This window comes from Aspergillus pseudotamarii, assembly GCF_009193445.1.
Source record: "Aspergillus pseudotamarii strain CBS 117625 unplaced genomic scaffold BDV38scaffold_1, whole genome shotgun sequence".
Taxonomy (NCBI): domain Eukaryota; kingdom Fungi; phylum Ascomycota; class Eurotiomycetes; order Eurotiales; family Aspergillaceae; genus Aspergillus; species Aspergillus pseudotamarii.
Window position 1 is genome coordinate 1,366,582 of NW_022475015.1, and position 26,778 is coordinate 1,393,359.

Sequence of the window (26,778 nt, forward strand, 5' to 3'; positions counted from 1 at the left end):
TCAGGCATCTTTTGTGTTATTCACTATGGCGGATGATCTTGATGCCGAGCTGCTCGCTCTTGCGGGTGACACCTCAGATGAGGAGGCGTCTTCGCCCCCCAGGCAGAAGGATGCTTCTCCTTCTGCATCTCCCCCACATTCCCCTGAAGGGTCGTCAACCATGGGTCGCAAAGGAACTGCTAAGCCCGTGCGTCGGGGTCGAAAGTCACGGAAAGACGATGAGGAAGACGGAGAGGTGTATGTTCAAATTCTTTCTCCTTTTTCCTTCTCCTGACAGAGAGCCTGATTTGGGGTCATATCGTGGTACAATACGGTGACTGACATAGTACTTTGACTAGGTCCGCGGCTGAATCCCACAACTCTCTTGACTCGGCCAGCATGGTTGAATCGGAGTCGGCCTCTGATTCGGAAGGGTCAGATGCCGGTGCTGAAGACGAGGGACCCATCTTTCCTTACGACAAGTTATACTATTCCTCCAAGGACAAAGAAGAGATTATGGCGATGCCAGAAATCCAACGAGAGCAAATTCTCTCCGAACGAGCGCAACAGGTTGACCGCCACAATCAAGATCTAGCCCTTAGGCGCCTTTTGGCTTCCCGTGAGCGTGAAGAAGCCCGCCAAGCGAAAAAGAACAAGCGGAAAGCCAGCATGGCAAACCTGGAGGATGGCCAACGGAAGAGCTCGCGCCAGAAGACAACTCTTGGTGGTCGCAAGGTCGGCGAGACCTCCGATGCTATCGAGGCCTACAAGCGACAACGTGAGCAGAAGGGCAGACGGGATGAGCTTCGGCGCCGTGAACCGGCATCCAAGGATCACACCGTTCGTTCGAGGGATAATAGGGTTTCAGACGAAGACGCGGAAGGAGAGAGCGATGCGGAGTGGGATGATAGAGATCGCTCGCCATCGCTACCCAAAGATGATCCGCCTGCTGAGCTGAAGGATATCCAGCGAGCTCGTGTAGGTCGGACCAATTTCGCGCAGGTCTGTTTCTACCCTGGATTTGACGACGCTATCTCTGGCTGCTACGCACGAGTCAACATCGGCCCGAATAGGGAAACTGGCCAGAATGAGTATCGGCTTTGCCTGATTAAAAGTACGTATCGCCAATCTGTCGTCGACTATATTTTGAAACCTGTTTCTAATCAGCCTTAGAATTCACTGAGGGTCGTCCGTATTCTATGGAGGGGCCTAATGGCCGGTCATTCGTGACAAAGCAATATGCTGTGCTTGCGCATGGGAAAGCGGAGCGGGAGTTCCCTTTCGTTGCTTGTTCAGACTCTCCGTTTACTGAGGTTTGTTTCATACTTCTTTGTGCAATCCAACTCTCTAACACTGTTGCAGGCGGAATTCAATCGTTATCGTCAGACCATGGCGGTTGAAGACTGCAAGATAGCTACAAAATCCACGCTAGCCGAGAAGGTGGTGGATATCAACCGGTTGTTGAACCATAAGTTCACCCCGGAAGAGTTGACTGAAAAACTGCGAAAGCAAGGATCACTGGACTCCAAGTCGACTATTTTCAAGCGCATCGAAACCGAAAAGAACCTGAAGCTTGCGAAGGCTGCGGGCGACGATGCTGAAGTTGAGAGATTAGAGTCCGAAATGGCCAGCATGAACACACCAAAACTTGCTTTCAACGCGAACTCTTCTAAACCCCGTGCAGACAAGCCTTCAGAGCATGAACGTTTGTTAGAGCTGAACCTCCGCAATCAGAGACTCAACACCGAAAATGTGCGCCGTGCTCAACTGGAAGAGAGAAAGGCCAGCCGAAAAGCCGCTGCAGCAGTCGCCCGCGGAGAAGCTCAGCCAAACCCGTTCATGCGTGTTAGAACACATGCCAGGACACATTACGACTCCAACGGCAATGCTACAGCACAATCAGAAGCAACTAGTCGAGATGGAACCCCTGCCACTGGGTCCGACACGCCCTCAAAAGTAAACACCCCCAACGGAAGCAACACCCCCTCTGGCTCCCAGAAGAAACCCACCAAGGGTGGCGTCGCAACAATCCGTCATCGCAATATGGACGATGAGAACATTGCGGCTCTAGATTTGGACCTTGATATTGAGATCTGATCCTCGGCAATGCCTTGCGACATGCCGCTGTTCATGACCTGTATTTTATCCTACGTACAGCTCTGTTTATTGGATAGCCAACGATTCCTTGATGACGTATAGACTCTTGGAGATTGGGCCAGCAACAATATCCCTCTCCCCAACCGCAAAGCATCTGGCACAGCGTCGGTTCTTGTATTTGAAAACGGATGGAGTTCACTTGGCGTTACATGGCCCTACTACCAATATCTTGCATGAACATGTATTATTGAACTATTATTACCTACTTTAAACCTGAACTCCAAGCATATTACCATTGTCTGTCACTGTTCATATAGCGAGATGTCTCTGAATAATCTTCAATAAAAGACTCAATATCCAAAGCCCTTTTCTTTCCAGTGTTACATGAGAGTCTCCGATGAAGATAGGGCTCTCCACATATCACGTGTGATAAGGGGAATGTGACGGCAATCGGAGGATACGCGCTCAACACGCGGCGCGTCGTTCACGCCCTAGATTGACGACATTTGCTCCATAGCCCACCCTACATTTTACCCCCTCCTATGACCAAAGATATTCCTCAAAACCCTACAATTAAACACTATAGTAATGATACCATTTCCAGCTACCAACCAATAACGCCAACTCTTACATACGACGCAACCATGTCGACCCCCTCCACACCGCGGACGGCGCGTTCCGCGTCACCAACAGCCAACTCACCACAGATGCTCACCCCAGGGCAAAAGATCAAAGCTATGCTCGCCCAATTCGACAGCGACTCAGACTCAGATAATGGAAATCCACAGCCCCAAAGATCCATCGCAAGAATCACCGACAATCACAATAACAGCACAGGCTCGGACCACCGACCCACCATGGATTTGGATGATGAGGCTTCAGATGAAGATGACGATATTATTATGCCCAAGGGCCGCATGGCTGCTCGACTGCAGGCTCAGGATAGTGAAAAGAGCGAATCGGCATTTGATCGAGTGTCGAAGAGCTTGAAGAACGCACAGCAGGAAAAACGCGATTCAGAAGCCGATGAGGCGATGTCCGAGGACAATGACGAAGACGATGATGATCTTCCTGTGGCTGGTCCATGGAGAAAAGCTAATAATAGGGTGGTTGAAGAGCGTGAAGAGAGTGATACGGATGCGTCGCCGTCCCGTGCGCGCGCGTTTTCGCCTCTGTTCGTTTCTTCCCCGACTCGTGATAATGCTGAGGACCAAGACGGAGCGGATGGCTCGGAACAAGATGAGCCACTGCCGAAGGCGAATTCCCGGTTCCTCGCCCTTGTTGCTCAGAAACGCAAGGAGCGCGAGGAGAAGGAGAGAATTGAAAATGAGAAGAAGGCCGCGAAGGCGAAGCAAAGGGAGCAGTTTAGCTCGGAGATACTCTCTGGTGATGATAGTGAAGGGGATGACGAGTCGGAACGGAAATTATCACAACCTGCGCGACCTGCGCGAAAGGCCAGTAAGAAGGCCCTCGAAGAGATGAACCGGGAAACCCAACGACTCAGCAGAAGTATGCAATTGGTCCATCAGGCCCAGACCAAGAAGAAAATCAGCAAAGAAAGCTTTTTTGCTCGATTTACCTTTATGCAGCCTGATCAGCAAAATGCCTCGGGGTCTGCGCCGGATAACTCGTCGACTACCGCTGATTCCCAGAATTCGTCCGATGCTGAGGCTCAGAAGAATAAGGAAACACCGCATACTTCACCAGTTCTAGGTCCATCTGAGAAGCCTTCAACTGGCACTGATACCAAGGAGGCGTCCAAGGAGGCTTCAACCGAATTCCCGACATTAGAGGAAATGATCGCTAAAGCGCCGCAGCAATCAGAGCAACCCATTGTTGGCCGCGTGGAAGAACAAGCGACGGATAAGAAACCTCAGGCAGCCGAGAAAAAGAAGCAAAAGAAGGTTCTAACAATGCCACCTGTTCGCGTTCGCCTTTCTCGTGAGCAAGTAGCTCGGAACCAAAAAGATGACTCCGACAGTGATTTGGAAATTGTTACATCTCCCGCCAAATGCCGACGATACGCGGTGTTTGAGAACCTTCCCATGAGAAGACACCAGGAATCGGCCACTATGTTGAAACTGAAGGCACTGGCTCAGCTCACATCTCCGAAGAAGAAATCAGGCATGAATTATGCCGAATTAGCCGCCCATCTCTTACATCAGGCGAGGCAACAGGCAAGCAAAGAGAGGATGGAGCGAATTGAAGAGCTGAGGGCAAAGGGTGTCATCATTGAAACGGCCGATGAGCGGGCTGCTATGGAAGATGAATTAGAGAACCTTGTCGAAAAAGCACGGAAGGAAGCCGAAGAAATCGCAAAGAAAGAGAAGGCAGCAGCTAAGGGTGAAGAGAATGAGGATGGTGACTACGAATTCTCCGGGTCTGAGGAGGATGCTGACGAGGCTGACGAGGACGGAGAAGATGACGATGAAGAAGAGGAAGGTCACGAAGACGGCGAAACGGAAGGTGGCCTATTTGACGCCGAAGCTGGCGAAGATGAAGCATCCGATGATGACCAACCCGAAGTCATGTCATCCGAAGAGACCGGTTTGGTAACCCAGAGACGGAAACGCCCGACTCGAGTCATTAGCGACGACGAGGACGAGCCTCCCGTACCTAAGACGCCTGCAAAGATGACCAACCCAATCACAGTACAATCCGTGGAGCGCCCACATATTCCTGGTTTGCCTTCTGATGACATGACTATGAGCTTAACCCAAGCATTCGCTGGAACTTTGGGCGATAATCATGCGGACAGCCAAGCAGGATCTACAATCCCTCATTCGTTGCCTGACCCAGTCGATGGTCGACGAGATTCAGATTCGCAGGTGATCATCAAGGATAGCCAGGAACAACGGCCTGAAAGTACCGATTTACTAGCAGGATATGCACAGTCTGAGATACGGGTTTCTGAATCACCTGCTCCACGAGGAATGTCTCAGTTTTCTCAGATTCCGGACCCAACACAGGATGCTGGGTTTGTGTTATCACCATATGATCCCTCGAAACGATTCATGAGTACCCCTGCGTCTACCGTGGAGACTGTTCTCATCAACCGGAACGAGTCCCGGAACAACTCACCTACTGTTGAGCGGAAGACGAAGCATCTGCATCGGGGACGAACAATTGAACTATCCGCTATTGAAGAGCAAAGTGAAGGCGATTTTGAGATTGATGCCAGTGCATTCGACGTCATGAAGAAGGCAGTCAAGAAAAGGTCTAGTGTCCCTTTTGATAAAAACAAGAGTAAAGCGAAGGATGTGGTTGAAGAAGCTGCGGAGGAATCAGACGACGAATATGCTGGGCTTGGTGGCGCGAGCGACGAGGACGAGGACGTGGAGGATGCATACGATCGACAGATGATTGACGATAACAGCGGAGAAGCTGCCGACGAGAAACAATTGGCCGCTCTCAATGCGTATGTGATGCCATCCTGGATTAATAACGATGAGAACATATACTGACCTTTCCACAGACTCCATCAGAGAAATGCAGATGAGAAACAAGTAGCCAAGCTTCTTAAAGACATCACAACGGGGGCCCTTAGACGGCGCAGAGGGGGCGATGATGAATTCGACTTGGACGATTCTGATGATGAGCTTCTTGCGCGTCGGCGAGAGAAACAGCGAGAATTTGCACGGATGCGAAAGGCACTCATGGCTGACGAGAAGATTGGTGAAATTGCCGAGAACCCGAAGAAAGCTGCATTCTTCAAGGCTGTTGAAGATCGCGATATGGACGACGACGGCCTCGATTTCTTAGAACCCGAGGAGAATCCTGACTTCCAAGGGGAATCATCATCGCAAGACGTGATTCCAGACTCACAGCCCGATACTACTACAACTAGCGATAGCAACAAGAGGAAGAGGCCCCTTGAACCTTCAGCTGAAGATATCAATAACCGACCTCCGCCTCATATGCGTCGCAAGCCGGCAAGTGTCATGTCCAAGAAGCCAGCTAACCTTGCTGAGATCCGTGAAACCCTTTCCTTCCTGACTGAAACTCCCGAATATGACTCTTTCCACGAAGATGCCACTGTCGATGACGATGAAGAGCAGGACAAGGCTATTGAAGGTGAGGCAGCGGATGAACAGCCATCCAATAGCCAGTCCACGGAAGAATTTGTTGTCCCACGGCATCCACGCCGGACAAAGGGTCCTGTCGTAGATCGACTTGCTCTGCTACGGCAAGCATCGTCTAACTCCGCCACATCTGGTTCCTCTAACTCTCGATTTGCTTTCCAAACTGGCTCTGGACCTGACCCCATAGGATTCCGCCCACCCTTGCTTCGAAGGACTACGACGGGCTCTTCTTCCACCAGCAGCTCTTCCAAGTCGGACACGTCGCGACGCGTAACCAAGCCTGCATCAGGTGCATCGGTTGCCAAGAAGGGTGCCGTTAACTACTACACGGCCGCGCGAGAAAAGGAACGTGAGAGGGAGCTTCGGGCCAGGACCCGTAATACTGGCACCAATATCACCGCGTTAGTGAACAAGCATGCTAGTAACCGACTCGGCGCTCTTGGCCAAACAGGGCAATGGGACTAATTCAAGGAGCCTGGCGGGCACTTTCTGTATATATTGTATTTGTTTTTGATGTCAGGCGTTCTGGAGCTGGGATGTTTCGCAGTCACGGTCATGAATGATAACATTAGCTAGATATTTCCCCGAAAACGGGTGGCTGGGCGTGAATGGGACTGATTTGCATCTCAATTGATATAATTTGTCCCACATATTTGACTCTTGTCTTGTCAGTCAGCATTCAACGGTTTCTGGGTGCTTCTTCCAAAACGTCTAAAACCTTAATCAACCCTCCTTCAGTATATACCGTGGGTTAAGTTTACAGATAGAGTAGCCCCAATGGAGTGAAGAGACCTCCATACAATCATACCAGAGTACCCAACACCCTCGAATCAATGATAAGCCTCCAGTAAAGGGACCAAATCCACAAGCGACCGAATCACATTGGCATCGCCATGACCACTCCTCGCATCGTCACCACGAGCAAGGAAATACCCATGCCAACCAGCCCCAACAGCAGCCCTATAATCCTTCTCCAAGTCATCCCCGACATGAACACAAGTCCAGTCACCAAGATCGTCACCCGGAGCCAAAGCCTTCGCCTGCCTCCTTGTCACCTCAAAGATCCTGGGACTCGGTTTCTCCACTCCAGCCTCGTAGCTCGTAACAACCAGATCGACATCATTGACGCCGCCATTCACAGCTGAACCCTCTACTACCACCCCCGAAGACGACCTTTCTTCAAACCCCGACAACCGCATACTATCCACGCCCTCGTCAGCCCTACAATCCCCAACCCGCAACCCCAACGACTTCAACACCGCGGGCACCCGATCATCCGAGTTCGAAACCACCCCGATCACCACCCGATCAAACGGACCCAATCTGGCCCCGCTCTCCTTCACGGCTCGAATCCGGGAGAAAAAAGGCCCCACATCATCATACAGCGCATAACCCTCTTTACTTGCAAACCGATCAAGTAAATACCCGACCAATCCCTCGGGGAGATCTACTTGACCCCCACTGTCGTTATTATCATTGTTGTGATTGGTAGTCCTGTTGTTATTATGATATTGTTGTTCAGCAAGGACCTGGGAAAACGTTCCCCGGATGATCTCCCCCCACCATTGTCGGGGTCCGCCGTAGTGGCCGCGAATGACGTCGTCACGACCATAGTTCGGGCGTGCTTTGGACTGCGCTTTGAACGCTGGTTTGAAGGCGGCGAAGACGCGCTCGGCCGTAATTGCTGTTTTGGGGAGTCCGAAGTGGTGCGCGGCCGACACGTATTGTTCCGGTACGGAGGGGCGCGGGTGGAAGAGAGTTTCGAAAGCGTCGAGGGTGAGGAGGAGGGTACGTGGCTTAGGGGTCATGGTTGGTTGGTTTGTTTCTTCTAATTTTTGATTTTTGGGAAGATGGAAGCTGGAATTGGGATCATTGGTGAGTTTTATTCTGAGTATTGATTGGGGGGAAGAAAGCGCGGGGAGATTTAACTGCGGTGACACAAGCCGAGTGATTTGGCGGGTTCGGGTCCCGATCTCCAGCAAGGGAGTAGATTAGATTAGATTATCTATGTGTGTCTGAGTACTGTAGAAACTGTTTCAAAAAGGATTCGAACTCGCACTAGTAGCATTGGCCTCCGGCAAGGTAAAGGCCTTACTGAATGACAGTACCGAATCAACGATAGTAAATATAACTCTTAGACGGTAGCACAAGGATTACTTATAACCGGGGTTGAAGGCCACAAGTGATGGGGACAGAAGGTTGTCATTGCTCAATGTACCACAGGTATTACACATTTTCGCGTCATGATTTCTTTGTCGTATATGTGACACGAAGGGAAATTCATTCGAAGGATGGAATTCTCCCTCATGATAAAGGGCACATAGGTGTAGATTAGCGCAGGTATACGAAAGACCTGTAAGATTGATCTTTGGCGATTACGCCACCTCGGATTAACGTATGATTGGATGGCATCTTATATCATTACCAATACTCTATATGGGGCTACACATCGTATTTATCCAAGGTATCGATGATGGCGGGAGTTGGAAATGATTCTGTTAGGGCTCACCTGCATGTGTAGAATCCGATCTTGATAAGGATCTGGAAATGTGGAGACCCACAAGTGCGATAAGATCGACTGTCGGCACTGGACCTGACAACCAAAATTGCCCTTCTCAGAGGCTCAGACACAGATCCGATCTTTCTATGCAGCCTAATTTTTAACCCTTCTTCTATTTCTAAAACGGACACCGACCAATAGGCCGAAGTGACAATTTCGACTCTAATTCTGTCTGGTTTCACGGGTGACGCGGCCGTCGTTGTCATCCCCCCCCACTTGGCGCCATGATAGCTCCGAGCCGGTTGACTATAATAAAGCTACCTCAGCTAAGTCATCAGATTTTCTCAAGAGGCTCAAGAAGGGAGAAAGAGAACCTCATGAGCCATGGCAGGTCGTACGATCCCTGTGGTTCTTCTGCGAGCCTTGTTACTGCTTTTAATGCTCCAGGTCCCTGGCATCACTGCCTCGGAGCTCAACTTTCCTCCCAATGCTAACCACATCTTCAATGCGATTCACTCCTCCATGCGCCAATGGGGGTCATCGCTGCATCATAATGGTATGTCCTTCTTTCTGGCCACCGTACCCGAAGGAACGCAACTATACCACGGAAATTCCTCCCCAGACCCTGTGAACGGAACAGAATGGTTAGCCTTTGAGCCTGAACATGCTATGGTCTTCGCAAGACCCCATCATGGCCCTCCTCCAGGCAGAGCTCCACACAAGCGGTCCCAAATACCGCTCAAGCAGGGACCTGAGGAATCAGGGAAAGACCAGGATAAGGATAAGGATAAAGATAAGCCAGGATACCTCCATACATACACGGCCGCAAAAGACTTGCGACTACTGTACCTCGATGGAATGTCGGCTGCCAAAACAGAAAACGGAACACTGGACTCTCAGGATCGGATCCTACTTCGCGACGCACTCGAGGGTAGGCCCGGGATGCTAGAAGATGAACGGGCAGAACTGATTTGCCGCATGGCTCGGGACAATTACCGCGGCCGCCTGGATGGTGTCATCCGTATGGAGGCCGGGTTTGAGATCATTCTTTGTGATTTCACCAGAGACCTCAATGAGATTCGGGTCACTCAGGTGAAGGTTGATAAAAGGGGTCCTGGCCCGCGTGGTGGTAGGGGCAAGAAGGGCGGCCTTGACGGGGCTATGCTCTGGTACAAAGCCATCGCAGCACGGTACAATGGAATCGGGAGCAACAGGGTCATCCTCAACTATGACAATTTCGTGACGGCGTATGTCTATGGTTTGGATTTGTTTCGTTCCTCGGGTAGTAATCGCAACGTCTTGCCGCGATTGAATCATCTCTTTGCCGATGAGCTGGGTCCGATTCGGAACGATCTGGACTATCTCATTAGGCACCATGATCCCAGCGAGGCCTCATTTAATTGGCAAGGGGTTGCAGATATGGTAGTGCAACGATACGCGCATGAGCTGAGGTACCTGGTCTCTGGACAGCTCTCAACACTACAGGCGCTTCACGAGGAAATTGAAAACAGTCTCGGTCCATTCATCGACTATAGCGATCGCAATACCGTCCTGGAGGCCGACCGATGCAGTATGCAGTTTGTACCTGCAGGGGCTCCCACAGATGGGCTAGCCAGCGATGCCGTCCGATCCGTTACCCGCAGTATCTGCTCGACGATGATCGAGGTCTGGCAGCAAACCGACTACGACACAGCGGTCGCCCAACTTCAGAGTCTGATAGACTACCTGTCCTGGACCACTTGGAAGGAATGCAAGGGATGTGCCGACAACGAAATCTGCGTGATTCCGATCTGGCCGATGGGAACAGTAGAAGACTATGAGCACCCGCAGTGTCGAGATGCGTCGAGGCCGAGTGGCCAGGGGCGACGCTACTGGGGTGAGCATGGAGGTCCCGGAGGTCCCGGGGGACCTGGAGGCCCAGAAGGGCCAGGTGGATTCCGACACTCAAGCTGGCTACAGAGAATGCTACGCTACCTGCAGGCGATGATTTGGTAGAGTCGTGGAACCGATTTCTTTCCATGAGCGACGACCATGAAAATTCTGCTCGCGACCGGATGCACCGTTGCAGCGAATGCTTTCTTTTTCTTGCCTTGTATTATTCTTACTCTATTTTTATTCTTCGACTATAGAATAAACTCCTGTCAGGCTATTACTAGCCGACCAACTGGGGGCAAAGTGGGCTTCTCCCAGTGATCTATCACATTCGATCCGGGTGATCAACTGCGCCAAGTTCAATAGTTCATGCCGGCCCATACCCGAAAGCACACCAAATCCCGGCGATCACATCGAATCGGACGAATGGCTCAATACTACTTTGAGCTTATTATGGAGCTTTTACTTGACGTGAAGTGGATTTCTTTGATGAGCTACAACTTTTCGCCGCTATGGGGGCTATAGTATGAGTCTATATAACTGGGATCTAGAGCCTCGAACAAGAACTAATCCCTGACCATCGTCAGCCACATTGCAGTTACGAATGCATGTCTTAGACAATAACTGCGAATAACCCCTGAAGATGGCGTCCAATCCAGGAACTCGACAAGGCGAGATGTCCAACAGAAATTTCTCACGAGCAGCGTCACCCCGAGATACCATCCTGTCATTACCATAGGGTTGATATGTCAATACCTCTGAGTGAGATATAGAAAACGCCCCTCAATAGGACTTAGATAGGTACACACAAACAGTACGAGAGTGTCTTTACCAGTCAAAACATGCTATTATCTTTCTGCCGGTTGGCTTAAATCTTATTCTTTGAAGCAATTGATAGTCACCAGGCCCATGGGCTCGTCACTGCTCCACCACTTTCGATGGGACTGGATAGTTACGGAATAGTCACTGCTTGGCAGGAAGGTGCCATGCATCTGTCGATGCTAACGCAAAATGAAGCAAGTCGATCAGAAGAAGAGAAGGGTGTATAAATATGGCCTTACAGCGCTTCCCTGTCACTCAACAATCATCAATTCATTCCTTCATCGGGCTGTCGTCCTCTTCTTTCATTCTTCCCTTGACAGGTATCTAACAGTCACTCCTTTTTGATTGTACCTTCTTCATTCCTTCCACCATGAAAGCCACCATCTTAGCTACTATCGCCTTGGCGGCATGCAGTGCCGCCAGCCCCTTGGGCAACGCTCCCCAAGCCCGAGGACTCCTTGGAGCTTCATCCAAGCCTTGCGACTGTGATTCAGAAAATGATGGCAGCACTCCTGAAGTGCCATCTATGCCTCCTTCGGAGGGCCCTGCTCCCCTTCCAGTTCCGGTCCCAGTTCCGGTTCCTGGTGAAGTCCCAACCGTTCCTGGCATTCCTGGCATTCCCGGTATTCCTTCAGGTCTGCCTACTCCTGGCGTTCCCACGGTCCCTGGACACCCCAACGACCCTGAAGACCCCGAAGATCCTGAAGACCCCGAAGACCCGGAGGACCCAGAGGATCCCGAAGATCCAGAAGATCCAGAGGAACCTTCCAAGGGCGGCTGTGATGACAACGGCTGCCACGGAACTGGACACCTCATCCAGGACCTGGGCCCGCAAGCCAACGACGTCCTGACCATTGTTGGTGAACACACCGAGGAGCTCTTGCTCAAGCTCAGCCCCGGTGTTGCTGGTCTTCTGACCGGACTCGGCCTCCCTGGCTTGGGGCAACCCGTCGGTCACATCATTAAGAGCGCTGCCACCATTGGCGAACTCATCGCGGACTTGGGAGATCCCGTCGAATGTCTCTTGACCGTTATTGGACAGGACGGCGGATTCCTGTTGATTGAGCTCGAGCCATCCATTGTCGGACTCCTCACTGGACTCGGACTTCCTAGTATCGCTCAGCCCGTCGGCAGCATCGTCGGCACCGTCGGTCAGCACCTCAAGCGTGGCGATGGACTTCTCGAAGACCTTGCTCCCGTTGTGAACTGCGCTCTTAAGGTTGTTGGAGAGGACTCCAAGATTCTTCTCATTGCACTGAGCCAGCCCATTGCTGATCTGCTCATTGGCTTGGGTCTCGGTCAGCTTGCCGAACCTGTCGGCACTGTCATCCAGTCCGCGGCGACCGTGGGCGATCTTGTCTATGACTTGGGTGACCCCGTGGAGTGTATTCTGACCATCATCGGTGAAGATGGAGGCGCTCTGCTTGTTAAGCTTTCTTCTCCTGTTGCAGGCCTTCTTGTCGGGCTCGGACTGCCCGGTGTTGGTATTCCCGTTGGCCAGGTGGTGAAGACTCTTGGCGAGGCTTTGTAGTATGTATTTCAGTTTCTTTCATTCATGCTGACGTGTATACTAACATCTCCCAGATCAGACAGAGCACTCTCTCGTCGGACGTCCGAAATCACTCCCGCCACTGAAGGGTTGGAAAAGGGGGCTTGACCGAAAGAGGACCTGATCAGCGGTCTGATGTATCAATGTGTATGTATAGTTAAGTTAAAATAAGTGTACAATATTAGATAATACCTTTTTAATAACTAACTACTTAACTACCATCGGAATAAATCACTTAAGCCCGATATATCCTCTACCAAGTTGTCCGAAGACAAGATACGGTGACGGATGTAAATTGATTCGCCCCACGGGGAAAAACTGCCGACGTGGAGAGGCGACAAGACTTTTCTCTTCCCCAGATCAACCAATGGCCAAGAAGGCATGAGATCTCAGTTTCTGGTTCTTTTCCTGACCTTCGTCTTCATTGTGGGATTTGTGGGGAACCGTGGGAGGTTCGGGGGATAAATCCTTTCCCGCCTTATGGCCGAGGACCGTGCTCCATCATTTAATTTAAATAAATCTACATTTTAACAACACCTCATTCAGGATCCGAGACGAAGAAAACAAAAGTCAACCAATTCACACAATTAATTTCACAATGACTAAGTCACCGCAAGATCTTCAAATCGCCATTCTGGGCGCTGGTGCGTTTAACACTTTTGCCCCCGGTTCAAGAGTAATGAGTAGTAATGAATTGCTAACATGGAGGATGTCTTAGGTATGGGAGGGCTCACATGTGCTCTGGCCCTAGCTCAAGAAGGCTTCAAGAACATAGATATCTATGAATATGCCTCTGATCTGGGCTTCGTTGGAGCGGGTATCCAACTGGCGCCGAACATGGCCCGTGTGCTGGACCGCCTGGGAGTATGGAAGGGAATTGAAGCCGAGGCCGTGAATATCGAAGAGACCAGTGTAAGAGGTATGGTCAAACGTGTTTCCTATGTGTTCAAAGCGATTGCACAAGATCCTGACTTTTGGTCCTAGTGGGTGCAACCGACTCTGAATTGGCACATGTTGAACTGCAGTATATCAAAGACACATATGGATACCCGCACATGGTTGGCCACCGTTCATCGCTGTCCAACGGACTGTACCAAGGCTGTCTCCGCTACCCGAATATCAAGTTCCATTTCTCCACTTCCGCCGGGAACGTCGACTCGTTCGGCCCTCGGCCCTCCTTCACAGCTACTCCGCGCGACTCCAGCCAAGCGCCGTACCGCGTCGAGGCGGACGTGCTGCTGGGCGCCGACGGGATCAAGAGTAACACACGTGTCGCCATGATGGACAAGCTCGGCATCCAGACCGGCGTGAAGGATACCAACCAAGCGGCCTACCGAATCATGATCCACAAGGACCAGATCAAGGAGGACGACACGGAGCTCCTGGAGCTGATTAACGGGACCAAGGTGACGCGCTGGATCGGCGAGAAGCGGCACATCATCGCATACCCCGTATCCAACAACACGATCTACAACCTCTCCACCGTCCAGCCAGACACGAACTTCGCGGCCGCCACCAACGCCACCTACACGACGCGCGGATCGAAGAAAACCATGCTGGAGGTCTTCGGGGATTTCTGCCCCATGGTGCAGCGCATGCTGAACTACGTCCCCGAGGGTGAAGTTTGCGAATGGAAGCTGCGCGTTCACGAGCCCCTGGAGACCTGGGTGCACGAGTCCACCGCTCTGGTCGGGGATGCTTGCCACCCGACCCTGCCTCATCTCGCGCAAGGAGCTGCGCAGGCTATTGAAGACGGTGCCGTGATTGCGATCGCTTTGTCCCTGCTACCGGACACGACTCCCACTTCCATCGCTAAGGCGCTGAAGGTGTACGAGAAGATTCGTAAGGACCGGGCGTATGCGCTTGTCGAGTTGGCGGCTGCATCTGGTCGGGCGCTCCATTTGGGAGACGGCGCTGCCAAGGAGGAACGAGACAAGCAGTTTGCTGCGTTGAAAAAGGGCAACGGCCCCGTTCCGGATAAGTGGGCCGATGCAGATGTGCAGAAGATCATCTATGGCTTTGATTGCCAGGAGGAGACGCGGGAGAAGTTCAATGAGTATTTCGCGTAAGCATTGCTCTTTTTTTTTTGGTTCTGCGATTTGATTTGATGTATTATGTCTTTAGAGGCTAATCGGATAGAAGGTCTTCGCGAGACGCTAAATTAGCATGAGTATAGATATAGCATAGCGAGATGAATGTACTGTTATGAGTTAAGTTAAAAACTCGAAATAAGATGCAGCATAACTTTAATTGCTGTATGTTAGCTGACTGGGCGTCAGATATATATGCATTCAATGATGTTCTATCGTACTATAACATCATGTAGCGAGGGCATCGGGAGACATGATACATTAGCTAACATGATGCTGTAACCAAGTACATTTAGACTATGATATAAGTATTATACACAAGTACCTAATTAATTGGACTGTTGTTATATGTATTGTGCAGCGTTGAAGGCATTCCTTGAATTAGGGCTAAACTGACGACCATGTTAACATATGATGAAGACGTAGCTCATGTGGGTCCCGAACGGCCTCGGTCCATCTCATGTTAATTAGTCAATAGAATATTTTCATGCATGAATGCCCTATACGGAGTATATATCATATGCCAAAGAAAAAAGAAGAAAAAAAAAAAAAACATAAAAAATAAATGGCCGATGGCCGAAGCTGAATCAGCAAGGGACTTTCCCCACCCCGTTCGGCAAACGTGGGGTCCCAGTTCCGAGGGGGTCAGGATTTAGTGGCTGGGGGTCAGAGTGGTTCTGACCCCCCGAGAGGTCTACCGCCTTCGTCACATGATAAGATCTCCGAGGGGGTCAGAACTTTATATATTATATAATCGAGCTCTAAGGGGTCAGAAATTTTTAATAATTCTGACCCCCTTAGAGCTTTAATTTTAGCTATTTTAAACTATATTTAAACTGGAAAGATTTTAAGAGTTAATTAACTTTAGATTATATTTAAATAATATTTAAATTAAATTTAAACTAAATATATTTCAATATCTTTTATATATTATTAAATAATAAAGACTTAAAAAACTGGAACAGTCACGTGAAAGAGCTCCGAGGGGGTCAGAAAACAATTTTTCTGATTTTTTAAGATTAGTAAGAAATAGCTCTGAGGGAGTCAGAAATTAAAATATTATGTGAATCGGCAGTATTTCTTCTGACCCCCTCGGAGATGGTTTCTCCGCCCCACCCTGACCCCCAGCCACTAAATCCTGACCCCCCCGGAGCTGTATGCCCGGCAAACGTCGGCCATCAGGAAACTATTGGACTCCAGCTTATCCTCTTCGACGGCCACGGTCAACTTAGAATTTACGATGGATAAGTCTCATAGGCGCAAAAATCATGTCTGCCCGTCCCTACCGCTCCAAAAGGCACCGCCCTTGCGATCAATGCCGTGAAAGGAAACTTGGGTGTCAGACGGACGGCGGTCTCCCGTGTGTACGCTGTCGTTCGGCCGATCTGCCCTGTACCTTCGAGCATCCACCCCCCAAGAGGCCTCGACGTGAATCGTCCGGTCATATGGGAGATCATTCGGGTTCTGTAGCTTCGTCCATTGATCCGGAGTCATCCTTTTTGCCACCGTCATGGGAAGAGCCGCCCAACCATCCTGCGTCTCATCTGCCCTCCCGCGGTGCTTCTGTCAACCCTGCTGTCCACCAACCAGCGTTTGCTCCGCTAGAGGATGTGCCTACGAATGGGGCCGTCTCTCCTGCTGTGTCGGGACACCTGGTCACAGTTGGCCGATCTCCTACGCAGTTCGTGCAGAGCCTTGACCAGCTCGAAGGCTTTTCGGCCCATTTGTTTGGAGCGTCTGCCGAGTCGGACCCTTGGCTCCTTCGGCATTGCTCCTTCGATGATGCCGGTGTGAAGTGCTTCTACAAGGTCCACTTTCGTAATGCAGGCGGTGTTCCGACGGCGGACAAAATCCCGGTTCATTTCATGCTTGCTGCAGACGATTTAGCTACGTCGGCCAAGCAGGAGACATCCTGTCGATTCAGTGGCGACGCTACCCGGGAAGAGCTCAACCGCTTGGTTCCGCACGATTATGGCCAACGACTGGTGTCTCTGTAAGTTCTTCGTACCCGGAACATTATGGTCATGTGCTAACTGGGGTAGGTTCATCAAATATGTCTGGCCGGCATTGCCGCTCATATCCCGCTCTCAGATGGGACTGACTCCCTCGTGTTCAATACCCGAGCCATGGGCTCTAGAGCGCACGCCGGTGCATTTGCTTGCAGCGGTCTATGCATCTGCTTTGCCTTTTGCCGCCCATGACGATTACCTGTGCGTGCTGCAAACATATAACGCTCCGCCGGCGGACAGGCTCTGGCGGATGGCCTATGAGTTAATATCCGAGGAGATCCACACACCACACCTGGCTGTTCTGCAGACAGCTTTGCTGTACCTGCATCGGCCACTTGATGAGGCCCGAGCTAGCATTGCTGACACCCCATTTGTCTGGTCATTTGTCGGCACCATTGTGGGCCTAGCCGAATCCCTGGGGCTACACATCGAATGCCGCATGTGGGGGATACCCGCATGGGAGAAACGTCTGCGGCGCCGGCTGTGGTGGGCCGTCTATGCCGAGGACAAATGGCGTAGCTTGCTGATGGGTCGACCGCCGTATATCCATCGGAGTGAATGGGACGTCAGTGACCTGGATGGAGCGGACTTTCTCTACCACACCAGGGGTGCTTCTTCATCGTCCTCAGGCGTCCACCAACCGCAAGATCCGGTGCCTTTTCGCTACCTGGTGGACCTGTCTGGCATTGCAGAGCAGATCTACGAATCATTTTAGTAAGTATACGAGGATGGTGCTTAGTTTGGCGCATACTAACAGTTAATTAGCACCCTCCGCAAATCACAATACCTATCTGAACGATTCCGGGTCTCACACGACACTGGCCGGCCATTGTTGGAGAAGCTGAATGACTGGTACTCCTCACTGCCGGAAAGCTTCCGGCTCCCCAACTGGAGCAAGTCTGTCAGCGGACTTGCGCCATATCCCACCTCGATCCACTTCGCCTATCTGATCCTGGTCCTGTTTGTCTACCGGGCCCTCCTTCGGCCGATGGCTCGGTCGTCCAGTCCGCCGTTAATTTTCGATCTGGACGAGATACCCACGAACCCCTCGGCATTGGATACAGCTGTAGATGATTCACCTGTGCTGGACTTCCTAAATATGCCCGAGATTGATTCCTTCCCTGCGGTGGAGCTGTCCGACCACAGCACGGGCGAGACGACCCTAAACTCGGCGGAGCGCTGCGCTTCGATAGTAATCAGCTTCACACGGCGATTGACGTCGAGTGACTTCACAGGGTTTTGGTATTCTTGTAAGTCACACGTGTACCCAATCATCCCTACAGGTGGATACTAATCAAGGGTCTGGACAGGGTCTCGCATCGGCTTCGCAACCGTCTCCAACTTCGCCCTTCTCCTCTTAGTCCAAGCGCCAAATGCCGAACGAGCATCCAAGGGTAAACAGCTTGTCGACTCCTGGCTGCGCGTGCTCCGCTGCCAAAGCCAGAGCTTCCCCATGATGAAGCTTGGCCTAACGCGACTGGACGCAATGCATTGGGTGGGACTTGGGCAGACATTCGTTCTACCTCAGCACGTGCAAGAAGTGATTCAATCATCGGGGAACTGATAATCTTCGGCCGATTTTTCGTTCCTCAGGTGTACCATGGTATGAGGTCGGCAGCCGTGGGCTCGGCCATCGGCATCAGAGTTTTCGTATGGGGCCAGTTCTATAAGAATGGGCTCCTTGACGAGGGTATTGTAGATAACCAGATAAGAAACATAGTCACAGACACGCAAATCAAACTATACAGATATACAACCGAATTGAACAGAATTAGCGATCAAGATGCCTGACTTCCTAATCGACCTTCTCAAGCGAAACAAGTCTGCAGGAACCAAGCACTCACTGGACGCCTTGCAAGACTCAGCTTCAGAAATGACATTGATCGAGTAAGTTAACCATACTAGTTCTTGTCTGTCTTGAAATACAAAGCTGACAGATGTCAGGAAAGCAAAAGCAAGACCGTATCACACACAAAAGAACAAAAACAGACAAACAAACACGCAGTTCAATCGTAAGTCATGTCTACATATATAGATTGCTAGCTCTGGCTAACGAATATCGCTGTAGCGGCCGATCTTTGTTTCGGCTCATGTTGCCGAAACTGATCAAGTGTGAGGCTTATCACCTTTACGTGGAGGGGGCTTTCGTGAAATGACCGCCGTCGACATACTTCAACCACAAATTCCTACCTAGGCCGGGATCGAGATCTCCTTCTCCGTCATTTGCCAGAAAGACAAGTAGCAGATCATGGTATACGCCGCCAACATATAAAACCGTTTATAGGTTTTCCGATCGAAGGCAACGCCACCATGCCAGACGCATCGGAATCCAACGATGCATGCGAAGATGCTGTGCAGGATGCCTGTGATAACGAGTCCCGCTACCATCCAATGTGGATCCGGGGAGGAAGAGCCCTGGATATAAGAAGATGTGGCAACGAGGAGCACGACGCCCGACCCGATGACCAGCATTGCGGTGCCTGCTCGGAGGAGCCGTTCCCCCTTGGGTCCAACCACCACCGGAAGCGTCCGTCTCTTCATCCGTCTGTCACCCTCGGCATCATGGAACTCCTGCATGTGTACTGTGGTCATTACCCATGCAGAGAAGAGGAGGAGGATATGCTTCGGCATGACCGGGAACGACGGGATCTCGCTGTGAATGATGGTGTCCACGAGTCGGAACATGTTGTATGCACCAATGGACGCAAACGCGTTCCGGAAGATCCAGTGGTTGATCTTTGGCCAGACATAGCAGAAATATACCCAAGCTTGGTATGCTCCGAAGAGGCCGGCGGCTTCCGGACCCGCGAGGTGGCTGGCAACGACGGGACAAATGGCCCAGCTTAGGAGCCAACGTCTATAGGCACCGGGGATGCAGAGCAAGCCTGTCGGGATCGGTCGGTGCGGCTTGTTGGCGATGTCTTCGTCGATGGAGAGGACTTGGTTCACGATCTCGAACACGTACAGGTGGCAGATGAAGCAGATGAAGGTCTTGATGAGCACTAGGGCAAGATGGGTCCAGGGGGTCGTGAGCAGGAGGGCCGGCGCAGGCAGGAAACGAGCGATGAGACCGATGATGGGGAGGACTAGGCCTTCGCGGATGTTGGCACGGAGTAATCGTTCTGTGATGAGAAATTCATGATGCAGAATCTGGCGAATGGTCTCATGGACACCCTTTGGGATTACATGGTCACTTTTAAGGGGTTGGATGGTCGATCTGGAGAGTGCCAGGCACTGGGTAGTAGTGGTGGTCATTTTGATATTCAGAACATTTGTTAGGATACAATCAATTAAGCAATCCCTTAATCAATCAGTCAATTGAACAACCATTGCTTCTATCCAACACTCCCCCAATACATTTCTGGGACATACTGCACCACACCTGATATAAACCACGACCCGACATGACGGAGAACCCCCGGGAGCCAAACCTTAGAGTACATCCGTAGCGTCCCCAGGACTGGCCGACAACTGACCACGTCAAACAGTTAAACCGGCTTCTTTAGCGAACCCCACCTGTCAAATGTCCAATTGGTAGACCCATTTCGGGGCCGTTTGACGAAAAGGCGGGCCCTTCGACTATCGTGACGGAGCTCGCTCGGACAGATCAACCATGACCGGGATTTGGGCCGCTGGCATCCCAGCGGTGCCTTCTAGCGTCTGCAAGTCGTCCAGTCAGGTACATTCAGTGGCGCCCTCGTGCCTTCACTACCAGGCTAGCGCTCAGGCCTGGTAAAGGCGGGCCCCATCGTCGTCCTCTGTCCTGGGCTGGCTACAGCAACGGTCCGTTTGCTAGTTCGAGGTGTCAATCCCGTCCTCTGGGACTCGAAGTGGATCTCCGCTGCATCCTTACTAAAATGGCGTGGAAATGGGGTTAAAACGGGGTAAATCCAGGGCTGACTCCCTGTTATTCCCTGCGTGCCTTTCATTGTCTCTATCTTGCATGATGTGGTAATATAATACAAGGGTTTATATGCCTCGTACTTTATCCATATCCGAATCCCGCCGTTTTAATGATCAAGTAATAGCCACCTCTTATTGCCTATATGCGATTGATATGGCATGATTCCCTCGGTTTCAGACAGTTTCCAGGCTGAGCACGGTCCACTCGAGTCTCGGCTGAAGGATTTGACCAGCCAATCGGTCTGCCCAGTGAACAAGCGATTTGAGTATCTAATGCGTTGTCAGCCAATCTTTCGGGTCAAAGATAACGCTGATCATGAGGATCAGACACTCTGTCGGGTATTCTCACAGTGGAAAATGGGAAGGGATCAGCAGTTCCATACTTCCATGTATTGATGATAGCATCGATATAGGGTCAATCCTTGATTTCTTCCACGAAATGCATAGCAAAGGTCCTTTAAGGAGACATATCTTATGATGTAACCCTAATACACCATAATTAATAATCCATGTTCTTAGAACTGCAAGTGCTCCCCGCCAAACCAGTATATCAACGGTCGTTATACGCAGGGCTGGGTAATGGGCAAACGCCGAGCGTCTTTAGAGTTGATAACCCCTCCGACGCTTCGCTGTAAGATTACTAGCCTGGCAAATGGCTTCAATGCATTGGTAAGCTTATTGACAAATACTTTTGCTGCCCGTCGTTTGCCTTCTCCTTCGAAGGGTTATGCCTATGCTTATTGTTCATAATTCTCTTGTTCATGGGCCGCACAGTACCGGATCCTCCTGCGAAGAGTGCATTATGCAATGCGCTATTGGTGTCAGACTCCACAGCGGAGTGGGAGCCGAGGGATTTGATTGGTGGCTTTACGCTCCTTTCTTGATGTCCGTGCTAATCGAATGGCGCATGGCTGTTTACTGATACTCGTGAAAAGACGCTGGCGACTAGCGATCGAGATGGGCTAGCTGTCCTCTCATGACTATACGCGTCAACTTGTCAAAATAAGGATATTCCGGATCCTCGTGCTTGGTAAACCTTGCAGGTGCTGTTCCTTGACGAACTCTATGACCTAGGGCTTTAGCTTTACATCATTCAGGTAGCAGGCGCCTTGTACAACATATGCTGCATGCATATACATATCTCGAGGTAATTGCGTTTGTAATGCCATTGCATCATAGTACTCAATGATTTTCGTATAATTTACCAGATTCATCGAAAGTCTTTTGTGGAAAGTATGAATGGACTGGTCATGTATCGAATACCGATTGGGATATACCCTGATTCTGCCTTGGGTGTCAACTGCTGCCTGACGGGGATTAAGGAGATACGAGATACATCACGTGAAGATAAGATCAAATCGATCATCATCGCCGTCATTCATGCATCCATTCATTAACCATCAATTTCCATCTTAACCCCGCGGGTTCAATTGAGCAATGTCGCATTTGAAACTTGCCCCGCCCTCGAGTTGCCTCAATGCCCCCTTCTAGCGTAAGTAGTCAATAGAAAATCCTCTCCCTAACAATGACAACCATCTGACTATCTAATTGCAGACACCTTTTCGCGTTCCCTCTTCTCGTCGTCCCAATTCCTCCGCTCAGCCCAGTGCTGGTCCCCAGTTCGCGTCAACACCCCGTTTCGTGCTCTCCCAGCAGACCCCTGGCTCAACCGCGCGGGTACATGTCAAAGATGAACTCATCGATGGCGATGAATCTCCTCAATCCACCCCTATCGCCAATACACGGGTCGCCAAAAGAGAGCAAGGCATTGGACCAACCCAGCGCCAGAAAGAGATAATCGAAGACTCCGATGACGGGCTAGATGACAATGAAGGAGCGCGCAGAACCTCACACAATGACATCACCGGGAGCCCAGATCCAGATAGTAGTCCACCATGCAACGCAGGCGAGCTCGAGGCCGAATTCGAAGCTCTCTTCGGACCGACGACGACACGACCAAAGCGAAGGCGGCGTGCATCGCTTGACCCAGAGACACCCTTCACCCAGCGAAGAAAACACGATGACGATATCATTCAAACATCTTCCCCGGAAGCACCATCGCCTACGATGGACCGTACTCAACGACAAAGCCAACCTCCGAACCAGACATGTCCCGAGATAAACCCTCAGCGAACCACCACCACTACTCCCCAATCTTCAACACCAGCAACTATCAAATCCTCCTTCCGCAACAACCCTCGCTTCGCGCTATCAGCCTCACAGGCATTTCCAGGTACCCAGTCTCAATCAAGCGCTCGGCCGCCCCCTTGCGCAACACCGGCACCGACGTCCCCGCCCCCGAAACGGAAACCGACGTTCGTTCTTCCGCGCTCGCCGTCCCCATCCCAGGCCGCTGAAGACCCCTCTGCCATTCCTACCCCATTCTCCCCTTCGTCTCACACGCTCCGTCGCCGTGGTCGCGCCCGCTCCTCGGCCCCTAGTTATCTGCCCGGCGGCATGGCGGCCGAAGTGCGCAGCTGGATATTGGAAATGAGCACCAAGCGGGAACAGATGCAGATGAACTACCGAAACCGCACCGGAGCCGGACCCGATTTGCAAAGGTATTTTCTCGTCGTTCGTATCGCGGATGTTCGTCAGTCTGCGCTTGCTAGTTCCGGACCGCTTGCTTTCGTGCGAGGCCAGCCTGTGACGTCACTGGGGGATGAAGAGGATGCTTCTGGTCATCGTGAGAGCAGTGAGATGAAGCATATTCTTCTTCTAGGGACCCCGCGCTCCAAGCCGGCTGGCGTACCGTCGCAGCATCCAGATGCTAGTTCTGTTCCTGAACTTGTTGGGGGGAACCTGGTGGGTGTTCATCGGGGATTGGTCTGGGAATTAGATTTGGAGGATAGATTGTCTGGATATGGGATACAAAGTGATCCCAATAGCGACAGGCACGGGCAACCTGGGGCTACAACCAAGTGGCTTGTGTGTATGGAGTGGGATCTGATATCAGTGGATTGATAGATGATGATGATGATCGTGGTTATGTCCTGATATTATTAGCAACTATGTATACTACACTACGCATGATACCCCGGGCTTTACATGTTTATCTGTGAATATTTTCCTCCACCGTGGGAGCGGTCTATACATTTCGTTAGATGACATATATACAAAAGATCAGAGCACAAAGTCTTAATGCAATGCTTTTATCCAATAGGCCACAACATCCCATATCAAAGAGAACCGGACGCCAAAAAGCAACCACAACAGTCCTAGATCAAAATTAATCAAACCCCGCCGTCTCCTTCGAGACAACCTTCAAAGCATCAACCGCAACATTACAACCCCACTTGACCAACTTCTGTTCCTTCCCAGAAACAACGTCTGACTTGGCCACCACCTTACGCAGGAAGAAGATCAGCCCCTTGACGATCTGGGGCGTCTCACGGGTGCGGATGAAGATTTCCATAAGGGCCTTCTCATCCTTCTCGTCGTCGGATTTCTTGGCGTGCTTTTTGCCGCGTTTCTGCTTCTGGGATTGCTGGATGACGCTGATAAGGAGGAGCTCGACGAAAGTATTGGATTTGGGCTGGAGGTAGGCGAAGTTAAGGGTCTTTAGGATGCCCAGGGTGAGGGTGTTGTCTGCGATGAGGCTGCCGTACATCTTTGCGAGGTTGACGACGGCTTTCATGGGGAGTTGGTTCTGTTCGTCCTCATCGAAGTCGACGTCGTCTTCGTCGTCCATGTCGCCTGTTTCGCCCATGCGTTTGAAGATGTTCCAAAGTGTGAACATAAAGGAGACTTTGAGGCGGCGGCCTGATTCGCCGCAGAGGCGGCGCGCGATTAACGTGTAGTATGGGTTGTAGGCTTCTTCTTCCATGGAGCAGTGGGTTAGTACGCGCGGAATTTCGTATTCTTGTGCTTTCTTCAGGCGGAGTTTGAGAAGTCGGACATGCGCATCTTGGTAGTCTGTTGCGGACATGATGGCAACGAAAATGGAGCGTCGGACGTCTGTGTTCATTCGGTGGGCTTTTGCGAGGTTGACGAAGTCAGGTTCCCCGTCGCTATCTTCCTCTTCTGCTGCGGCGGGGTTCTGCTGGTCTGCTGGGAGGTTGGAAAGTTCCTGGCGAGCGGAGACTAGCGGGTCTTCTCTCCAGCTTGCGCCGACAAGCCACCATTTTCCTTTCTTCGAAGAGTTGTGAATGTCGTCTCGCGAGATGCTGATGGGTTCGGTGGCACGGATGACCCGTGAGTTGTTCAGAGATCCTAGGATCTTGCGCATTTTCGTGATGTGCTCGGTTGTTACACTGGAGCCGACTCCAGCTTTTAACTTGTTGTTTTTAAGATCGGTGATTGTGTCAATCATGAACTTCGTGCGGACAGAGAGAGATGCTTCGCCGGCCTTGGCTACTGCCGGCTGGATAAGAAGAACGATGTCTTTCAGAGACGATGGGTCGTCTTGTCTGAGTTGTGGTCCAGAATCTATCGCTGTTAGTTTGTTTCGTCCAACTATGCGCAGGACGATACTTACTCCTGATGATCTTGAGGAGTAATTCGGTATTTTCCTCAGTGATGTCTTGCAGAAAGAGCCGAATGTAATCAAAGATTAAAGTACTGGAGATGACATGGAAGTTGTAAAGTTGCGCGAGAAGAGACATAAGGTTGATGGACTCCTTCCCTTCGAAGCTGCCACGCTCATCTCCGCGAGCATCGAATGTTTCAACTATTTTTTGCACGAGTTCGGCGCCAAAATCCGTTCCAACAACCTTATATACAGCTGCGATGAACCCTGCATGGAGAATCAGGAACGTATCCTGAAGAGCGGACCGTTCGCAAATGAGGCCGAAAAGTAGATTTATCAGTGTCGTAGTAACTTCTTTTCGTGGGTACTCCCGGTAGAGCTTTTCATACTCGGCCAGAATGGAGACTAGATTGGCCTCGGACAATTTATTCAGGTGTCCTTGGGCCTGTCTCTTTAGTCGAACGAGCGACTCTGACTCGGACCCGGATGCAGCCCGCAACGACGGAGGAATATACTTCTGTGGACGATTCTCGTTTGTTTCTGCGACAGGTGCGACATATGGGTTTTCTCGTTTCTTCGCGACGGGCTTCTCCTCTTCACTTTCTTCCACATCCTCATCATCTTCTCCATCCAGATCGTCGAACATGTCTTCATCTTCGTCAAGGTCATCCATATCATCCATCTCTCCCTCGCTACCCAAATCACTCCCATCTTCAGAGTCGCTCTCAGGCTCTAAGCCTTGCGCTTTCCTCCTCTTATTCCTTAGCCATTCGTCAGCTTCCCTTTTACGCTTCCGACCTTCATCTGCCGACCCCTCGTCCAAATCGCCTAGCAAGTCGCCTAGACCATCCTCTTCAAAGGACTTCGGGAGCTTTTTCCCTTTCTTAAGACCAAGCTTTTTCTCCAGCGCAGCAATCTCGGCTTCGTCTTGGTCGAGCTTTTCTTGAACCGCTTTGGATATTTGACGCGGACGTATTGTCTCTTCCTCCTCGCTACCACTTTCGGGATCGGGCTTTCCAGACTTCGCCTTCTGAAGGATCGGTTTCGGTTGCTGTTTCGCCTGCTTTGCGGCCTTTAACTTAGCAAACACATCTTCCTCGCCAGCTGCGTCCGACTCGGCCCCAGAACCATCATCGAACCCCTCAAAGCCATCGTCATCGTCATCATCATCGTCACGACGGTTCGACTGCTGTCTCCCGCCGTGCTTGGAAATCGGCGCACGTTTCGTCTTCTGTTCTCGTTCCTCCCGCCGACGATCTTTCCGAGTAATAGGTCCGTTCCGCCTCTTCTTCTTGTCGCCGTAGGAATCTTTAATTCCTAACTCGTCGCGCAGATTCCGAGGCAGCGAGGTCGTATTATGCATCGGACGCGGCATTGTGGGCCAATTATCCTGCCTCCGCTGAGTTG

At 51.1% G+C, this 26,778-nt stretch overlaps 11 protein-coding genes across 11 annotated transcripts; 8 read left to right on the forward strand and 3 right to left on the reverse strand.

The window, feature by feature from the left end:
* Positions 1-25: 25 nt before the first annotated feature.
* BDV38DRAFT_289788 (RNA polymerase-associated protein) lies at positions 26-2,482 on the forward strand (the record flags this gene model as incomplete). Its single annotated transcript, XM_032061334.1, has 4 exons — positions 26-237; positions 339-1,093; positions 1,153-1,292; positions 1,342-2,482. The coding sequence occupies 4 exons, from the start codon at positions 26-28 to the stop codon at positions 2,074-2,076; spliced, it is 1,842 nt and encodes a 613-aa protein (XP_031920061.1). The 3' UTR covers positions 2,077-2,482.
* BDV38DRAFT_5814 (uncharacterized protein) lies at positions 2,381-6,806 on the forward strand. The gene is made up of 2 exons (XM_032063584.1): positions 2,381-5,494; positions 5,552-6,806. Exons 1-2 carry the CDS (start codon positions 2,619-2,621, stop codon positions 6,621-6,623), a joined length of 3,948 nt encoding a protein of 1,315 aa, XP_031920062.1. The 5' UTR covers positions 2,381-2,618; the 3' UTR covers positions 6,624-6,806.
* Positions 6,806-8,392, reverse strand: BDV38DRAFT_289792 (uncharacterized protein; the record flags this gene model as incomplete). The annotated part of the gene is made up of 2 exons (XM_032061335.1): positions 6,806-8,015; positions 8,316-8,392. The coding sequence occupies 2 exons, from the start codon at positions 8,390-8,392 to the stop codon at positions 6,989-6,991; spliced, it is 1,104 nt and encodes a 367-aa protein (XP_031920063.1). The 3' UTR covers positions 6,806-6,988.
* A 650-nt stretch (positions 8,393-9,042) lies between these two features.
* BDV38DRAFT_267089 (uncharacterized protein) lies at positions 9,043-10,653 on the forward strand (the record flags this gene model as incomplete). Its single annotated transcript, XM_032056521.1, has 1 exon — positions 9,043-10,653. One exon carries the CDS (start codon positions 9,043-9,045, stop codon positions 10,651-10,653), a length of 1,611 nt encoding a protein of 536 aa, XP_031920064.1.
* An 835-nt stretch (positions 10,654-11,488) lies between these two features.
* BDV38DRAFT_5852 (uncharacterized protein) lies at positions 11,489-13,027 on the forward strand. The gene is made up of 2 exons (XM_032063592.1): positions 11,489-12,882; positions 12,937-13,027. Coding segments are annotated over exons 1-2 (1,161 nt in total). The 5' UTR covers positions 11,489-11,722; the 3' UTR covers positions 12,938-13,027.
* Positions 13,028-13,499: 472 nt separating this feature from the next.
* On the forward strand, positions 13,500-14,970 carry BDV38DRAFT_277066 (putative monooxygenase; the record flags this gene model as incomplete). Its single annotated transcript, XM_032058402.1, has 3 exons — positions 13,500-13,545; positions 13,620-13,820; positions 13,886-14,970. 3 exons carry the CDS (start codon positions 13,500-13,502, stop codon positions 14,968-14,970), a joined length of 1,332 nt encoding a protein of 443 aa, XP_031920066.1.
* A 1,133-nt stretch (positions 14,971-16,103) lies between these two features.
* BDV38DRAFT_232501 (transcription factor domain-containing protein) lies at positions 16,104-18,967 on the forward strand. Its single transcript, XM_032053044.1, has 4 exons — positions 16,104-16,984; positions 17,034-17,714; positions 17,766-18,250; positions 18,311-18,967. The coding sequence occupies exons 1-4, from the start codon at positions 16,260-16,262 to the stop codon at positions 18,562-18,564; spliced, it is 2,145 nt and encodes a 714-aa protein (XP_031920067.1). The 5' UTR covers positions 16,104-16,259; the 3' UTR covers positions 18,565-18,967.
* On the forward strand, positions 18,675-19,148 carry BDV38DRAFT_5860 (uncharacterized protein). The gene is made up of 3 exons (XM_032063593.1): positions 18,675-18,887; positions 18,945-19,012; positions 19,069-19,148. Exons 1-3 carry the CDS (start codon positions 18,784-18,786, stop codon positions 19,104-19,106), a joined length of 210 nt encoding a protein of 69 aa, XP_031920068.1. The 5' UTR covers positions 18,675-18,783; the 3' UTR covers positions 19,107-19,148.
* Positions 19,149-19,190: 42 nt separating this feature from the next.
* Positions 19,191-20,255, reverse strand: BDV38DRAFT_267092 (UbiA family prenyltransferase; the record flags this gene model as incomplete). The annotated part of the gene is made up of 1 exon (XM_032056522.1): positions 19,191-20,255. One exon carries the CDS (start codon positions 20,253-20,255, stop codon positions 19,191-19,193), a length of 1,065 nt encoding a protein of 354 aa, XP_031920069.1.
* Positions 20,256-22,314: 2,059 nt separating this feature from the next.
* Positions 22,315-24,168, forward strand: BDV38DRAFT_5903 (uncharacterized protein). The gene is made up of 2 exons (XM_032063598.1): positions 22,315-22,395; positions 22,458-24,168. Exons 1-2 carry the CDS (start codon positions 22,381-22,383, stop codon positions 23,865-23,867), a joined length of 1,425 nt encoding a protein of 474 aa, XP_031920070.1. The 5' UTR covers positions 22,315-22,380; the 3' UTR covers positions 23,868-24,168.
* BDV38DRAFT_5900 (MIF4G domain-containing protein) lies at positions 24,000-26,772 on the reverse strand. The gene is made up of 2 exons (XM_032063597.1): positions 25,381-26,772; positions 24,000-25,331 (listed from the first exon to the last, which is right to left on the reverse strand). Exons 1-2 carry the CDS (start codon positions 26,744-26,746, stop codon positions 24,133-24,135), a joined length of 2,565 nt encoding a protein of 854 aa, XP_031920071.1. The 5' UTR covers positions 26,747-26,772; the 3' UTR covers positions 24,000-24,132.
* Between the last annotated feature and the right edge of the window lie 6 nt (positions 26,773-26,778).

Excerpts from the sequence above, each read along its gene's own strand:
- BDV38DRAFT_5814 (XM_032063584.1), top strand. The coding sequence starts at position 2,619 with ATGACCAAAGATATTCCTCAAAACCCTACAATTAAACACTATAGTAAT. Across the intron at positions 5,495-5,551 it reads CAATTGGCCGCTCTCAATGC|ACTCCATCAGAGAAATGCAG; the intron begins GTATGTGATGCC and ends ACCTTTCCACAG.
- BDV38DRAFT_5852 (XM_032063592.1), top strand. The coding sequence starts at position 11,723 with ATGAAAGCCACCATCTTAGCTACTATCGCCTTGGCGGCATGCAGTGCC.
- BDV38DRAFT_232501 (XM_032053044.1), top strand. The coding sequence starts at position 16,260 with ATGTCTGCCCGTCCCTACCGCTCCAAAAGGCACCGCCCTTGCGATCAA. Across the intron at positions 17,715-17,765 it reads CAGATCTACGAATCATTTTA|CACCCTCCGCAAATCACAAT; the intron begins GTAAGTATACGA and ends ACAGTTAATTAG. Across the intron at positions 18,251-18,310 it reads CACAGGGTTTTGGTATTCTT|GGTCTCGCATCGGCTTCGCA; the intron begins GTAAGTCACACG and ends GGGTCTGGACAG.
- BDV38DRAFT_5860 (XM_032063593.1), top strand. The coding sequence starts at position 18,784 with ATGCCTGACTTCCTAATCGACCTTCTCAAGCGAAACAAGTCTGCAGGA. Across the intron at positions 18,888-18,944 it reads TCAGAAATGACATTGATCGA|GAAAGCAAAAGCAAGACCGT; the intron begins GTAAGTTAACCA and ends GACAGATGTCAG. Across the intron at positions 19,013-19,068 it reads AACAAACACGCAGTTCAATC|CGGCCGATCTTTGTTTCGGC; the intron begins GTAAGTCATGTC and ends ATATCGCTGTAG.
- BDV38DRAFT_5900 (XM_032063597.1), bottom strand. The coding sequence starts at position 26,746 with ATGCCGCGTCCGATGCATAATACGACCTCGCTGCCTCGGAATCTGCGC. Across the intron at positions 25,332-25,380 it reads ACTCCTCAAGATCATCAGGA|ATTCTGGACCACAACTCAGA; the intron begins GTAAGTATCGTC and ends TAACAGCGATAG.